This window comes from Simochromis diagramma, unplaced genomic scaffold, assembly GCF_900408965.1.
Source record: "Simochromis diagramma unplaced genomic scaffold, fSimDia1.1 OVJJ01000271.1, whole genome shotgun sequence".
NCBI classification, from domain to species: domain Eukaryota; kingdom Metazoa; phylum Chordata; class Actinopteri; order Cichliformes; family Cichlidae; genus Simochromis; species Simochromis diagramma.
In genome coordinates, this window is record NW_024386909.1 from 1,478,545 (window position 1) to 1,493,873 (window position 15,329).

A 15,329-nucleotide genomic window follows, 5' to 3' on the forward strand; every position below is an offset into this window, starting at 1 on the left:
TGTGACACCCTCTGGAACACATTCCAAAATGTAGATTTTAGAGGCTAAGTTAGTTCGGTTAGTTGAGCCCCACGTCCACACAGTGGCCCTGGCAGCCAAATCCTGGGGGACTGGTAGACTGTTTTGTAGGACCTAAATAACGCAGGTGTCAAAAAATAGACGGGTTATTAAATTATAGGACCCCCGCCCCTCGGGAATAGATGACAAACACCTTCTTTACCATGAGCAACCTCAGACTTGATTCATTACGTTGAGGTGACACGGGAATGAGCAGTACAGTCGTTCACAATAAATAAAATAGATTGCTTAGTGGCACTTTAAGTTGCTTAGCTTGACATGTTATCATTTTTAGTTTCCTTCCACTTTACTCTGTGTGCTGTTTTCATTTTAGTTTGAAGAGAAGAAGGTCGCCCCCACCCCCCCCCCCACCACCACCAGACACACACACCCAAAAAATAAATACATAATAATATGAAAAACTAAATTTACTAGCCAGAAGAGTCCAAGTCCATTCATTACGAGCGCCTTCAGTGTACGACTACAGTCTAATGTTTATCGTTATGTTAAAGTTATGTGAAGCCTATATGGGCTGTACATGCTCTGGACATATAAATATACGACATACATTACGAAATATTCTAATTATATATTATATATATTCTAATTATATTATATAATCCATATAGATTATATTTATTATATTTCTTTCACAAAATAAAATAATAAAATTATAAAATAATATATTTGAGTAAAAATTCCTGTAGATGGCCAACCCCCCCCCACAAAAAAACCCCATCTGGTTTATCTTCTAATCTAAACTTTATTTAAACCTGTCAATGAATATTTTTATTTTTTTAATAGCTTCACGGTAAACTGTTGCTGGCAGCTGGTCACGTGACGTTGAAAGGGCAAGCGGGGGGGGGCACGCGCAGGGTTTTTTCACACTTTTGTAAACAACATGGCGATTCACGGACCTGCTCTGCTAGCAGACTGATCAAACACTGTGTTCTCAGACCTCCGGCTCTCTAGCTTTGTGAGGGGTTTCTGTTAGACGGTGCGGAAGTTGCACATCGAGCACACGGTCCAGTACGCGGAGAAACGACAAAGAGGTGGACCGACGAGCTGTCAAGAAGATCGTTTGACAGTCCAACGGTAGCCAAATGTTATCGTTAGCATTATCAGCTAGCTCGAACTAAATCTTCCCCAAGCATTTTAAACACGACGAGCTAATGTGCAATACACGGATGGTTAGTTTGTATTGAAGGAGTGGAGAGGTTTGCGCCAGTAACTTTAGCTGTTATAGGGCTTACGCCGTATCCAGGAAACATTATTTCCTAGCTGCTGTGCTTCTCGTCCCTCTCCAAGGTGTCTGGGATCACGTGACGTTGTCAGGTAACCCTGAAATTGTTGTTACACGTCTCGTTATTCTCTCTGGTAGGCCATCTTCAGTCTATGGGCTCACAGTCCAGTTCTGGGATGTCTGGTGGAAGGGGCTCTTCCAGTGGCAACCCAGGAGAGCAGTCTGAAGCGACAGAATCAAACCAGGGCGGCAGCAGCAGCCGAGGCCGCAGGACGGACAGGCAGTCTTCATCAGAGGAGGACGTTGACTTAGCAGAAGTGCTGGCTTACTTACTGAGAAGGTGAATTTCACAGTTAAAAACGCTCAAACTGATACCACGGAGGGCCTAGGTTTGTAGCAGAGGTACTCTGGAGTTGTTTTGGTGAAAGTGGGCCATAACTAGCAGAAGTAAAAATGAGCAATTAATACATAAAAACACAAGTGCAATAAAGTCAAAGTCCTTCTAGTAGCAAGTCATACCATCGATCCACCACTTGTCTGAGTCATGGAGGCAGCAGTCTTAAGCAAGCGCTCCTCTTTCTAGCCGAGAGACGTAATCGTTATTAAAGACGATGGCACTCAAAGCATTCCACAATTAAATCTGTGGGAGAGTTCTGCAACAGCCAAAATGTTGATAGAAGTAAAACTTGTTGGGGGCGAGGGAAGAAAGCTTTTTATTAACACGTGGCTGGTGATTCTGTGTGTGCAGTTCATACGTCCTGCTGACAACTGAAATTAAATTGAATAATTCTTCAAAATTACTGCCCAGAGGCATTTCGTGGTGAGGACTACATGTTTTTGGACTGCCCCGGGGACTTGTAGCATTAGTTCATTACTTTCTAATTTCTTGAACTCAGAACTAGGACAGAAGTCTTTGTCACATATGTGTGTAGTTGCTGCAGAGAAAATGACTTGTGTGTGGTGAGCGTATCGGGCACTTATTAAATGACATTTAGAGGCAAATGGAAGTAATGCATGCAGTATTCTTTGCCAAAGAGCAAATAATTGAAACGTCACATCACATTCCAGCGCTGCAAAGCTAAGTGGGGGTTAAGGTTTTCCCATTTCAGTTTGATTTAATTGCACTTGGATAAGCTTGGAATTTTTTTGTATATCCCTCTGTAATAGTTTCTTTAGTGAACCGTGACATTGGCAGGGCCTGCTCTCGTGACCAGAGGGAACCGAGATCTGCAAGAAAAAACATTTGACATTTCTCACTTCTTTAGCGTTTAAATGTTGTCATTGCTACATGTTGTACAGCTGGACCATTTAGCTTTGGTTTCCACCTGTCAAGTCTTTTTTATTTTCTAGGTACATCTTTGCACTAGGGCAATAGATAATAGATTAATCATAACTGACTGGTTGCTTGCATGTGCAGGGGTCAGGTAAGACTGGTCCATGGCAGTGGAGCCACGGGGCTGCAGCTGGTCCAGTCATATTCTGACTCTGATGAAGACAGCGATGGAGCCTGGGATGGACGGCTGGGTGACCGCTATAATCCACCAGGTAACCTCCCACTGACACAGGGCAGGAAAATAAGCAGTTTTTTTACTTTGTTGGTTTACTCTTCATTTATACCCTTAAATACATCGTTCCAATGATCACATAATATGGAAAGCTAACAGATCTATTTAGAGTGCAGCCACTGCAGTGCAGAAATACATGGTATTACGTTAGGACGATGTCTTCTCTTTCCAAGTAGTGAAGCAGTGAATGAATGTCAGTAAGGTTTCATTTAGAGACATAATCGTGTTACAGTAATGTTATTGTCTTGTTTTCACTGCCATCCCAAAAATGTTATTTATGGAAACCTCAATTCAGTTTTTTTGTTTTCTAGAACTAGTGAGGCCTAAATACTGTTTCTTCTTCCTTTTGTGTGTTTCTTCTTTTTCTCTCGTTGCATGTCTGTTCATCGTCTGTCAATCAGTGATGGATCAAACATAAAACAATGTTTCAGTTGTCAAAAATTTCCATGGATTGTTCTCTCAAATATGTAGGACAGCTAATCAGAGCATGCCTGAAGTTCTGAGAGCTTGTTGTTGAATGTGAGCTCCTACTGAGGCTTGTTCTTTGTATTCTGTCTTTAGTGGACACCCAACCTGACACACACGAAGTGGACCGGAGTGAGATCCGCACTCAGATCCTGCTGGCCACCGCCTCCTCTTCCTTGAAAGGCTATCGCAGTTTCACCCGCATGCTAGCAGAGGTCAGACCCCAGAAATAAAATCTAAATGGAAAATAATTGCGGCAGTGCAGTCGTATTAGTTTTGTTTATAGAGTTCAATGAAGTTATGAAACTGCAAATAAATGTTTTTGTGTGCAGAGAGAAAAAGGCAGATGTAGAGGCTCCAGTTTTTCCCACGGAGAGTGCAGTCGTATCCGTACGCAGTAAGTAACTTTGGAGTATTTAAAATCTAAATTAGAATTAAATAGCAATTAGTTTAGCGTGACTAAAGCCTTGATTGGACCATTGTGCTCTGTTGGAGCAGAGGGATAGCTGCACAATTGCTGTGAAAATATACAATGCATTGGACATGAAGAAGACGAAATATTAAAATTGTGACCCCAGTGTTCTTCTGCAGTTTCCTGCCAAACTATGTGTCCCACAAGGATACATACCAGCAGAAAGCCTTCTGTGGAGTGTACAGCGAGGATGGCAACATGTTCCTCTCCGCCTGCCAAGGTAAATAGCACGATGTCCAACTTGAGGATCGAGAGGGGCTGAATCAGGTCTGATTTTTATTCTGAGTGTTTGTTTAAAGCTGCTGCGTGGATCACCAAATCATGCTGTGTTGTGTACAGACTGTGTTCAGGCGGAGGGGAGTATTATTGGACTTTTCTCATGTTCTAAAAAACAAATATCAAGCACATCATCAGTTCCTATTTCCTGATTTAATGATTAATGGATGAAGTTACTGTTTTGTAAGAAAACTAAACAAGCGGAGGACAACATGTCTCACCACGTCTCACCTACGCTTGCCTAACTGTCACGACTATTCTTCTTGTATTATGTCTGTGTTAGTGATCAGCAGCAATCCCTGAACAACAAACCAGAGGCTGGTGACATACACGTGTAAATGAGTCCTTATGTTAGTTCAAACTGATTAGTCTTACAGACAAAATGGAGAAAGTGAAATAAATCACTCTGTTTGTACCCAAGGAATAAATTAAAAAAAAAAAAAAAAACTCTGAGGGACCTGTAAAAAAACCCAAACAAAAACAAATGCGAGTCTTTGTGTTTTGTTTAGTTTTATTTTTTTTCTTGCTGCAGACCAGAACATCCGCTTGTACGACACCAGTAGGGGGCGTTTTCACCTGTGGCGAACGGTGAAGGCCCGTGACGTGGGCTGGAGCGTGCTGGATGTCTGCTTCACCCCCGATGCACACCACGTGCTCTACTCCAGTTGGTCTGACTACAGTAAGGCTATGGGACCAGTAAAATATTACATGATGAAATGAGGAAAACAGTTTGCCATCATTAGAAAAACTAATTCTATAAAGATTCAGCAAACCTATAAATCTTCAAGATTGGCTCTTTTTTTTTTTTTTTTTTTTTAGTTGGGATTATAAATCTACGGAGCCCCGCAGGGGACATGGGAGAAAAAAAAATTAGGGAGAAAAAAAAAAAATTAGGGAGAAAAAAAAAAATTAAGACGGACTTTTGCGAGATCTCGCAAAAGTATTGCGAGATCTCGCAAAACTCCAACAATGGCGGCAGCTACTTAGTTGTAATATTACTCTTTCTGGGTCACAAAATACACTTTTAAGATATTTTGAGGCGTGAATGTAGTTGTGTAAACGTCAGATACCTGCTCGGTTTACAAGACATCACATAGTGCTCCGACGTTTTTGGAGATCTGACACCCACTAGCTCGAAGCTAACGGGAGGTCGAGACCTACTACAGCCGGGAGGAACACCGCTTTCCCGGCACATCGTGCCTCGACCTCCCGGTCGGCTTCGAGCTGGCGGCCTCCGAAGAATGCGGCTAAAACTTTTGCGAGATCTCGCAATACTTTTGCGAGATCTCGCAAAAGTCCGTCTTAATTTTTTTTTTTCTCCCTAATTTTTTTTTTTTTCTCCCTAATTTTTTTTTCTCCCATGTCCCCTGCGGGGCTCCGTATAAATCCACTTTTCCTAAAAAAAAAAAAAAAAAAAGAATCTGGGACTGTTCGGGAACTGTAAATCAAACACATAAAAGGATATTTGTACCATTAAACAGAACAGACACAAAAAATCTGAATATTAGGCTGGGACAGGTGCAGGTTTTTGTTTCTTTCTTTCTTTTTTTTTTTTTAAACAACAGAGGGAATTTTTTAGAACTATAAAGCTAATCATTTTGAAAAAGTATTGTTTTATATTCTTGTTCAGTACAGAACTGTCATATTTTTCCCTTCCTAATGCGGCAGATGTTTATATTATATTATAGATGTGTGCAGAATGTGGTTTAATATTGATTTGCTGAAATCAGCAAGGTCTTTGCTGAAAAGCCCATGGCTACATAGCAGCATATATTTTTCCAAACCCTTACTGTTAAGCATTAATGGTGCCTTCACAGATGTGTAAGTTATCCAGTATTACCATCAAAGATGTTGCTTTTTGAACTGCCAAGGCAGATGATCCCTCTCCTTTGTGTTGTTGATATCCAGAAAGACTTTCAGAATCTGATTTGTTAGACCACAGGTTGTTTTTATGGCTTTAAAGAAGAAATTATATTACATTTATTTTTAAAAATGTTCAGAAAAGAAAGTATTTTAAGGTACTAAATAAGAGTAAATAACACTTAGCTTTGCTGTATACACAGCTGCTTATTGTATTGGTGTGTCAAAATACATTCACCCACCACTTCATAAGCTATGCCTGTTCAGCTGCTCATTAACGCAAATGTCTAACCAGCCAATGACATGGCAGCAACTTGGTTCATTCAGGCATGTAGACATGGTCAGGGTGACCTGTTGAAGTTCAAACTGAGCATCAGAATGGGGAAGAAAGATGATTTCAGTGAGTGAACATGGCATAGTTGTTGGTGTCACGCAGGCTTGTCTGAGTGTTTCAGAAACGGCTGATCAGCTGGGATTTTCCCACACAGGGTTTACAGAACATGTTCTGAGAAACTGAAAATATCCAGTGAGCAGCGGTTCTCTGGGTGAAGATACCTTGTTGATGTCAGAGAAGAGTGACCAGACCGTGACTCAAATAACCACTCATTACAAACAAGGTGTGCAGAAGATCATCGCTGAATGCACAACATGTTAAACCTTGAAGCAGATGGGCAGCAGCAGCAGAAGACCCTACTGCGTCACTGCTGTCAGCTAAGAACAGGAAACACAGACTTACCAAATTTGGACAGTACAAGATTGGAAAATGTCTTAATGAGGAGTTTCACTTTCTGCCATCACATTTGTACGGCAGGGTTAGTATCATTGGTTCAAGCTGCTGGTGCTGCTGTAATGGTGTGTGGAATATTGTCTTGCTACACTTTGGTCTTCTTCCAGCAGGATAACATGCCACGTCACGAAGATTCAATAATGTCAAACTGGTTTCTTTAACATCACAATGAGTTCATTGTGTTCAAAATGGCCTCTACAGTTACCAGATCTCAATATGATGAAGCACCTTTGGGATTTGTGACAAATCCGCAGCAACTGTGTGATGCTGTCATATCGAGATAGACCAAAACTTCTGAGGAATGTTTCCAGTGTCTTGTTGAGTGTATGCCACAAAGAATTGAGTCATTTTTGAAGGAAAGATGGGATCCAACCCAGTTCTAGTAAGGTATATCTAATAGGGCTGCCACAAATGATTATTTTGATAGTCGACTAGTCACCGATTATTTTTGCGATTAGTCGACTAATCATATCATGCATCCATTGGATGTACAGCTTATTGCACCAGCATGCATCTGCTCTTATATAACTATCATTAGCTTACAGCTTTAAGTGTGCAAACTAAAAATAAAGACAAGATGATAGTTTATTAAATTTTAATGAAATTTGCAGATTGTTTCGGTGAAGTTTAATAAACTCCTTGCTATCTAAAATATAACGGGACACCGGAGTTTATTCTCCAGCATCTCACACTTCTGATAATCAGTTGTCTGCTTGACGTTTATTCAGCTGTGTAAAAACTATAACTTTAATCTCAGCCAAACCGATTTACTTAGGAACAAATAAAATACTAAAAAAAGCCAAACAATAACATTTTTAAGTTATCTAAGTGACTTATATAGGTTTAACCTGAGTAGCGAAAGACTGCGGTGGGTTTGAAAACGATTTGGTGTTCTCACGGGCTCTAGTGAGCCTTGCCCCCGGCTAGCTATCGAGCTAGTGGGTAACAGACGTTTTTGAAAATGTGGTGTCTTGATAAACTGAGCAGATATTTGAGGTTTACACAGCTACATTCTCGCCTGAAAATATGTTAAACGTTTATTTTGTGACCCAGAAAGAATAACAAGAGTAATATTAAAACTAACTAGCTGCCGCCATTGTTGGAAACTGAGCTGGGCTGTGCTATGAATTCTGGGACACAGCTGCTTCTTCTTCTTCTTCTTCTTCTTCTTCTTCTTCTTCGGGGTTTAACGGCAGCTGGCATCCTTGTACATGCAGTGCTGCCATCTTCTGTTTCCGTCTGTTATTACACTCTTAAATTCTACTTATTCCTGCGTCTTTTGTGATCTTACAAAGCTTCAAACGTTGACTATTAAATCAGTCGTCGACGATTTTGATAGTCGATATCAAAATCGTCGACGATAGTCGACGTAATCGTGACTAGTCGACTAATCGTGGCAGCCCTAATGCAACTACAATTAGGGGTAGGTTTTAATAATCGATTCATTGATTAAAATCGATTCTGGCTTGGACAACGTGATATCGATTCATTAAAATCCTGAATCGATTTTTTAATATAAATGTATTTTGCCCAAAATTCCAGAATCTCAGGTGAAACATCACAAAATTTTGACAACCACCAAACATTTAAAATAGTAAATGAGAGCAGGAACACGGCTTCTGCACAAAGACGTAAACACAAAGCGCAGACCTGCGGATCAGAATCAGTGAGATGTCACCTTCCTCACCCGACGGCAGGGACACGGTCGGGGCTGAAAGCCGACAGCACGCTGATTCTGATGTTTCGGCGGGTCCACGCTTTGTGTTTACGCCCATTTTGCGCTGATTCTAAAGCTGTTAGTTTCATCTCTCTCCAAACAATATTGACCGAACCAGCAGCAAAAGAAGATCCAAACTAAGCTTCACATAAACATTGTCATGGACTCCCTCTTACTTTCACTGTTTTGCTTCTACCACAATAAAATCACACTTCATGCACAGCTCTCTCTCTCTCTCTCTCTCTCTTTCTCAGTGTTCAAGAACAGTTTCCCGTCTATCCCCGAAATCTGTTTTCTGCATTATTTGCTTGCTTGTTACACACAAGTCTACCGTTATTTACAGCGCTGTCGGCCGATGTTTTTTTTTTTTTTTTTTTCCTTTTACTTACTTCCAAAAAGAAAACCTAATTTCTGCCGTTCAATAGGCTTCTGAACAAATTTTTAAACTTTTTAAAATTATACAAAATGCAAAACGCTTAGCCGTGTCTCTAATAAAACCTCTGTAACTTCAGAGGTAATGTTCATATGTTGATTAATGGTTTTCTTTTGTTTTTGATGTACTGCAGAATATTTTTATAAAATCCCAGGCCAGGAAAAATCACCTTCATGTTTTTCTGTTTTATCTTCAGCTCCTTTGACACAAAGGCATCTGCTGTCATGCTCACACCTTTGATAAAGTCTGGAAAGTGTCAGCTTCCTTTTTATAGATACAAAAATATGTAAATGTCCTGATCTGAATTATAATATTTCTGACCGTCTGAGGCAAAATTTCCCAGATTCAAATCGAATTGAATCGAATCGTGGATCGACTCGATTCTAGAAATCAGTGACGATACCCAGCCCTAACTACAATGTAGTGTCTAAACATTTCTACAATAGAACAATGAAAGTAGAGCCTTTAACAGCATCACTTGTGAGAAATACGAAGAAGTGAATAAATGAATGAGGAAGTGATTTCTTTCATATTGAAAGTGCTTTTACATTAGCCACAGCTTCCAGGAGTTTTCTGGTTTTTGTTTTGTTTTTAAGCAGCATATCAAACACGTTTTTAGCTGCGATGTTTTAGTCATACGTGTCTCTCTCTGTTCCTCCCCCACAGTTCATATGTGCAGTATAGATGGAGACAGTGAAAACCACACCGCCCTGGACCTCAAGTTAGTGTTTCCCCTCATAGTAACTTATAACATTACGGAGCAGGTAATCTATCATTCCTTACCAGCAGGCCCTCCTCTCCCTTCATTACCACCTGGATGAATGATGCTGTCAGAACTTGTCACCCCAACATCCATCCTCTCGCTCTGTGTGCACTCCTTTTGTTAAAAATAGATCATTAATTCAACAAAGCACTGCCATTAAACTCACAGCTCTCCTAACAAAAACATTGTTTAAAAGGTGATGCTTGCCTTCATAAAGCCTTTATGTTATCCCACACCAAAAAAATAAATAAAGTAGATAGAGTGTGGTTGTAAATCAGCAATTGTGCTCTTACTGCAGTGTCCAACCTGTGTGTGTGTGTGTGTGTGTGTGTGTGTGTGCGCGCTGTTGTGCTTTGTAGTCCAGATGAGAGGAGGTTCTGTGTGTTCTCGCTGGCTGCGTCCACAGATGGCAAAGAGATCCTGGGAGGGTGAGTACAATTTGCTTTTATGTTTCAAGGCAGTGACTGACAGGGTTGAAATGAGTACTGAAGGCTCTTTATGAAATTTGAATTCAAGCACAACTCTGCTTTTCTTCCATTTGTTGGCGGTATATTCGAAATATGTTTATTAGAGCCTCAATTTAGGGGAGTTGTTTTATTCTTTTCTCAGCCTCTCTTCTCTCTCATTTCAGAGCAAACGACGGCTGCCTTTACGTTTTTGATCTTGAGCAGAATAAACGAATGTTGAAGGTTAGTGTGTCTTTGTGTGCATTTATGTCTTTTTGCTCGCGCGTCGCCTTGGCCGTGCCCGTTTCAGCGTCACGTCTGTCTGATTTGCGCTTCATCCTTCGGTCAAGGTTAGCCAGATGCAGCGGAGCAGAAACTACATAAAGTTTTACACCATCCTGTAGTCTAATATAGCAGCGAAGAGTCCAGCTCCGCCACACAGTGGGACGGTGGGGGTTAAACCTACCGCCCTCCCTCCTCCCATAACCGCCCCGTGCGCAGAAGTCAGCATTCGACCTCGACCATCTGCTTCGTCTCTGTCGTCCGCCGTTTCTCTGTCTGTCCCTCCTAATTACCTCAGTGTTGTGGTGTGTTTCTGTGCTTTTATCTCTCAACTTTTTATTAGTTGTTTGTACTTTCACTGTCACTTCCTCATGTGCAGCACTAGACTTTCCACGATTCAGTGCAGTGATGGGAAACTGAAGTCGGGGCATTTTGCTGCTGTGGTTCCGGTTAGTGTTTTTCCCCATTGGAGGGAAGGATTTCTGCAAATCAATAGAAAGCTGTTGAGGCTGATCTGTGTCTCACAATGAGACGTTCATATTCTCTCTCAGGATGACGGTTATCTCGTCCACTGAATGGGTTTAGTGATTATAAAATGATGTGAATCACACGCTGTGGCCTTCACAGTAACCTGTTAGAGATGGCCTCCACATCATTAAAACGGTAAATAATGAAATGTCTTATGAAAGAAAGCAGTTCAGTTGTTCTGCTAGAACCGCTCATCACCATGCTTCATGTTGAGTTATCCTTTCATTTGTGACACATCCTTTTACCTAGCGATTTATTTCGTCTTCTTGCACATATAAAGAACAAAACTAACAAACAGTTGTACTGCTGTAATTACTAACAGCTACATCTTTGCATTTGGAGACTCACAACCATGCCGTGTGTATAAAGCCTGTTTGTAGCACAGCCTTGGAGGCTTATGTACTGAAAAGTCTGAGTTTCAGTGTGCAGCAGCCTTGAAGAAAAATGCTCCTTTCATTACTTCTGCGTAGGCACAGACATGCATAAGTGCGCACACACACACACTTTTCACAACAACATGTAAATAGCCCACTTGTAAATAGCACATTCTTGCACACATGTGCACACGCTCCATACAGTAAACACTGACTCTTTCTTTTGCTGCCGTCCTCATCAGATTGATGCCCACGAGGACGACGTGAACGCGGTGGCGTTCGCCGACAGCTCGTCCCAGCTGCTGTTCTCTGGCAGCGATGACGCACTGTGCAAGGTGTGGGACAGACGGACGCTGCGGGAGGACAGACCGCAGCCTGTTGGACAGCTGGCCGGCCACCGAGACGGCATCACCTTCATCCACAGCAAGGTGGGTGCGAGTGTGTGTGTGTCTGTGAGGGGGGGGTCTCTCAGTAAAAAGTTTTCCAGTTACTTGGAAATGGTTTAAATGAGAACATTAATCGTACAGGACGTTTATTCAATCACATGTATTGTTCTAACTCTCAGATCTCGGTCTCTTTTTTTCCATTTTGTCACGGTGCCAGGGTGACGCTCGCTACCTGATCAGCAACTCGAAGGACCAGTCCATCAAGCTGTGGGATGTCAGGAAGTTCTCGCCCAAAGAGGGGCTGGCAGCTTCCCGTCTGGCTGTCACCCAGCAAAACTGGGACTACCGCTGGCAGCAGGTTCCCCAGAGAGGTGAGGAGGGGAGGGGCCGAAGAAGGGCGAAAGGGAGGTACTCGTGGTAAATGAGTCAGAGGGGAAGTTGGAGGACGAGAGGAGGAGAGGTCACACAGAGGAGGAGATAAAGATGAAATGATGATATTAAAAAAAGAGAGAGAGGAGGCAGTAACAGGGAAGGTGTGTGTGTGTGTGTGTGTGTGTGTGTGTGTGTGTGTGTGTGTGTGTGTGTGTGTGTGTGTGTGTGTGTCGTGAGGATAAAAAGACTGTAAAGCCACACGTAGGGAGAGTGATTACCATTACAAGCCAAAGAGGAGGGAAGGAGTGGAGGAGAGGTGAAGGATAGGAGTTTGGATAATGAGATAGAGCAGGAAGAGAGGAGGAGACGAGGCGGTAAAAAAACTAAACAAAATGAAACGATCTAGTTCAGGGTGCAGTTTCTTCTAAGCTTGATATAAATCTACATGGTCTTTTGGATTAAAGTTGAGGACAAGTGTGAGGAAAGAGCATAAACAGTAAAAAAAAAAAAAAAAAAAAAAAAATTTATAAAATGGAGAAATCCTTGTGCATCTTTTTGTTATTTAGCAGTTTTGTGTTTGTTTACTTGCTCCTCGCAGCCCTGAAGAGACACAAGCTGACAGGCGACACCTCAGTAATGACCTACCGAGGTCATGGCGTCCTCCACACCCTGATACGCTGCCGTTTCTCACCAGAGTTCAGCACTGGGCAGAGATTCATCTACTCCGGCTGTTCCACGGGCAAAATCGTCAGTAAGTGACTGTGTGTGTCTGTCAGTGTGTAAACGGCGACAAAGTCTGCGTGAGCTGATGCACAAAGTAATATTTGAAGAATCGAAAATCAGTTGAACCCTGTGTGTGTGTGTGTGTGTGTGTGTCCAGTCTATGATGTGCTGACCGGCACGGTGGTAACCAGACTGGTGGGCCACGACGCGTGCGTGAGAGATGTCAGTTGGCACCCGTACGAGGACAACATCATCAGCAGCTCTGTGAGTGCGGTTAATGCAGAAAGTGTCCTGCTGGAATCAGCATGTGAAAGCTCGTCATCATAAATATCACATTAAACCCAAAAGAAAGCCCTTTCCAGAAGTTGTAAAACGATTTAATAGAGTGGCGTTAATCCCAGACACTGTTTCCTCTACTAATGGAATAAGGCATAATTTAGAAAAGTCTGAGACAATTTGATACGTTTTCTGGTAATTACGGGGAAAAAATGACCATTTGCAGAAATAAACGACTGTTTTTTTCCCCCCTCACATATTCCATTAAATTAGACTTTTTAGCAATTTCACTACTACCACTACTTGATAAAATGGAAAACAACATTAAAGCAGTGCAAATGAACTGAGCTGTTTCGACTAGAAGAAGGAAGCAGACATGAGATGCAGAGTACTTTATGTTTATACTTTACACCGCTGAGGCCTGGACCTAATCACACACAAGCAAAGCTGGATTTATGGTCGTGCAGTGCTGCTTCCTTGCGTAGCTCTTTGGGTGTGCAGAGAGGAGGATTGTGGGAGTTCAACCAGCAGAGAGGCTACAGCAAGGGTGCAGTCCTGCAGAAAGTAAACACAGCTTTGCCCCCGAGCAACGCGTCAGAGGAAAAAGTGAATTAAAAATCCCAAAAAGCAAAATAAGAAGCGCAGAAATTGGAGGTTTTCCACATATTTTGACTCGGCCACTAAGTAGGTCTGCAGAACTCTGTGTAGCACATATGCGCTATTGATGTAGTAGCATATCAAGACCATAAATTAGCTCTTTGCTTGGCTAATAAAAATGCTGCTTCTTTTCCATTTGTGGTTAAAAGCTGCCGCTTGTTTTGTTGGCATAAAGCATGAATCATGTCACCGTTATTTAACAGAGCAGACAGGCTCAGCAGCTGTTTTAAAAGTGATAACAAGAGTCCATCCAGCTCAAGGACATTAAACTACGGGGCTTAGATGGCACAGTTATTATTTTTCAACCTCTGATCTCCATCCTTTCTCTACAGTGGGACGGAGCGGTTCGAATGTGGGAGCACAGACAAACCCATCCCCTAGACGAGGAGCGAGACACGGCAAGGGGAGGAGGAGGAGAGGAAGGGAGCTGTTGGAGGAAGTGATGTTACCACAGAGGAAGGCAGTGAGCTCAGAAGGCCTGGGAGAGACTTGAGTATCTGCTAACGTTAGTGCGGGATATTAGTGATTCAAATGAAAGCGTGGCTGAGAAAAGTTCACTGGGAAGGCGCCTGAGCCTCGTGCTGTCCAGTGCCGATCAGAACACGGCGGGACGGCTGTTGCCACCTGCAGCTGTTTTTCTGTTTTTTTTTCCCCTCTGTTTTTTTGTTTATTGCCTCATGTCTTGCACAGAATAAGGAGGCCAGAGCTTTTTCAATCCAGCCTGGGACATTTTACTCAAAATGCGCTGAAGCTGCACTTAACGAACTGTTGGAATGAAACAATAAGTTAGTGATTATATATATATATATATATATATATATATATATATATATATATATATATATATATATATAAAAACAACAACTTTGGATGTTGCAGGGGAACGTAATGATGATAATTTTGTAAAAATGTATAGAATTTTAATTTGTTTGTGTGTGTGTGTGTGCGCGCGTGTGTGTTCAGGGAGTGTATTTAGATTGTTGTCAGTGTCCTGAGTTTGTTTGGACTGCTGTTATGAATAACACAACACAGGCTGTGTCCTATTTTAGGGAACATCTACCTTTACAGACTCAACATATAGTCATAAACACTTTTTTTTCCAGTTGGCAAACTCATGAAGCTGATAATTGCGTTAGCTTTCCTGAGTTTATTCAAAACTCGACAGGCTCAAGGAAGTTTCACAGTCATTATTCGACCTGGTCTGCCTCATCAGAAAGAGTTTGAAAGTTTTCGCTGTTATTCTGAATCCTCTGTAGGCTTCCTCAAGGCTAATGTTAACTCCCTGTCCCTCAGACACAGCAATATTCTCGTTCCAGGGTCAGCACTCAGTGTAATTTTTGGCTAAATGTAAGCCTGTGATTTGATTCAAAGATTTGATTGTGTGTGATTAATGTGTTCAAGTCAGCACTTTGGGGAAGGGGAACACGCACATGGTTTCAAAATGATCTGTATATGCAATTTTCAGGTGTTTATATCAAAGCTCATATTTCACTCTCAGACTTTGCAGTTATAATAAAAACCTTTCTTCAAACGTATCACGAAGGGGCTGTTGGTCATTGATCAGATGTTTCAGGCTTTAAAAGTGTGGGAGCTGCAGGAGAAACTAGAACGAGACTTCAAACAACACACGACTCACGGGATGGGATT

General features: G+C 41.8%; 1 protein-coding gene across 1 annotated transcript; it reads left to right on the forward strand.

The window, feature by feature from the left end:
- Positions 1-938: 938 nt before the first annotated feature.
- On the forward strand, positions 939-15,217 carry dcaf11 (ddb1 and cul4 associated factor 11). The gene is made up of 15 exons (XM_040036199.1): positions 939-1,152; positions 1,439-1,640; positions 2,718-2,845; positions 3,427-3,545; positions 3,663-3,727; positions 3,922-4,022; positions 4,611-4,757; positions 9,542-9,596; positions 9,998-10,066; positions 10,270-10,327; positions 11,511-11,696; positions 11,872-12,025; positions 12,625-12,777; positions 12,907-13,013; positions 14,015-15,217. The coding sequence occupies exons 2-15, from the start codon at positions 1,453-1,455 to the stop codon at positions 14,123-14,125; spliced, it is 1,641 nt and encodes a 546-aa protein (XP_039892133.1). The 5' UTR covers positions 939-1,152; positions 1,439-1,452; the 3' UTR covers positions 14,126-15,217.
- Positions 15,218-15,329: the final 112 nt, after the last annotated feature.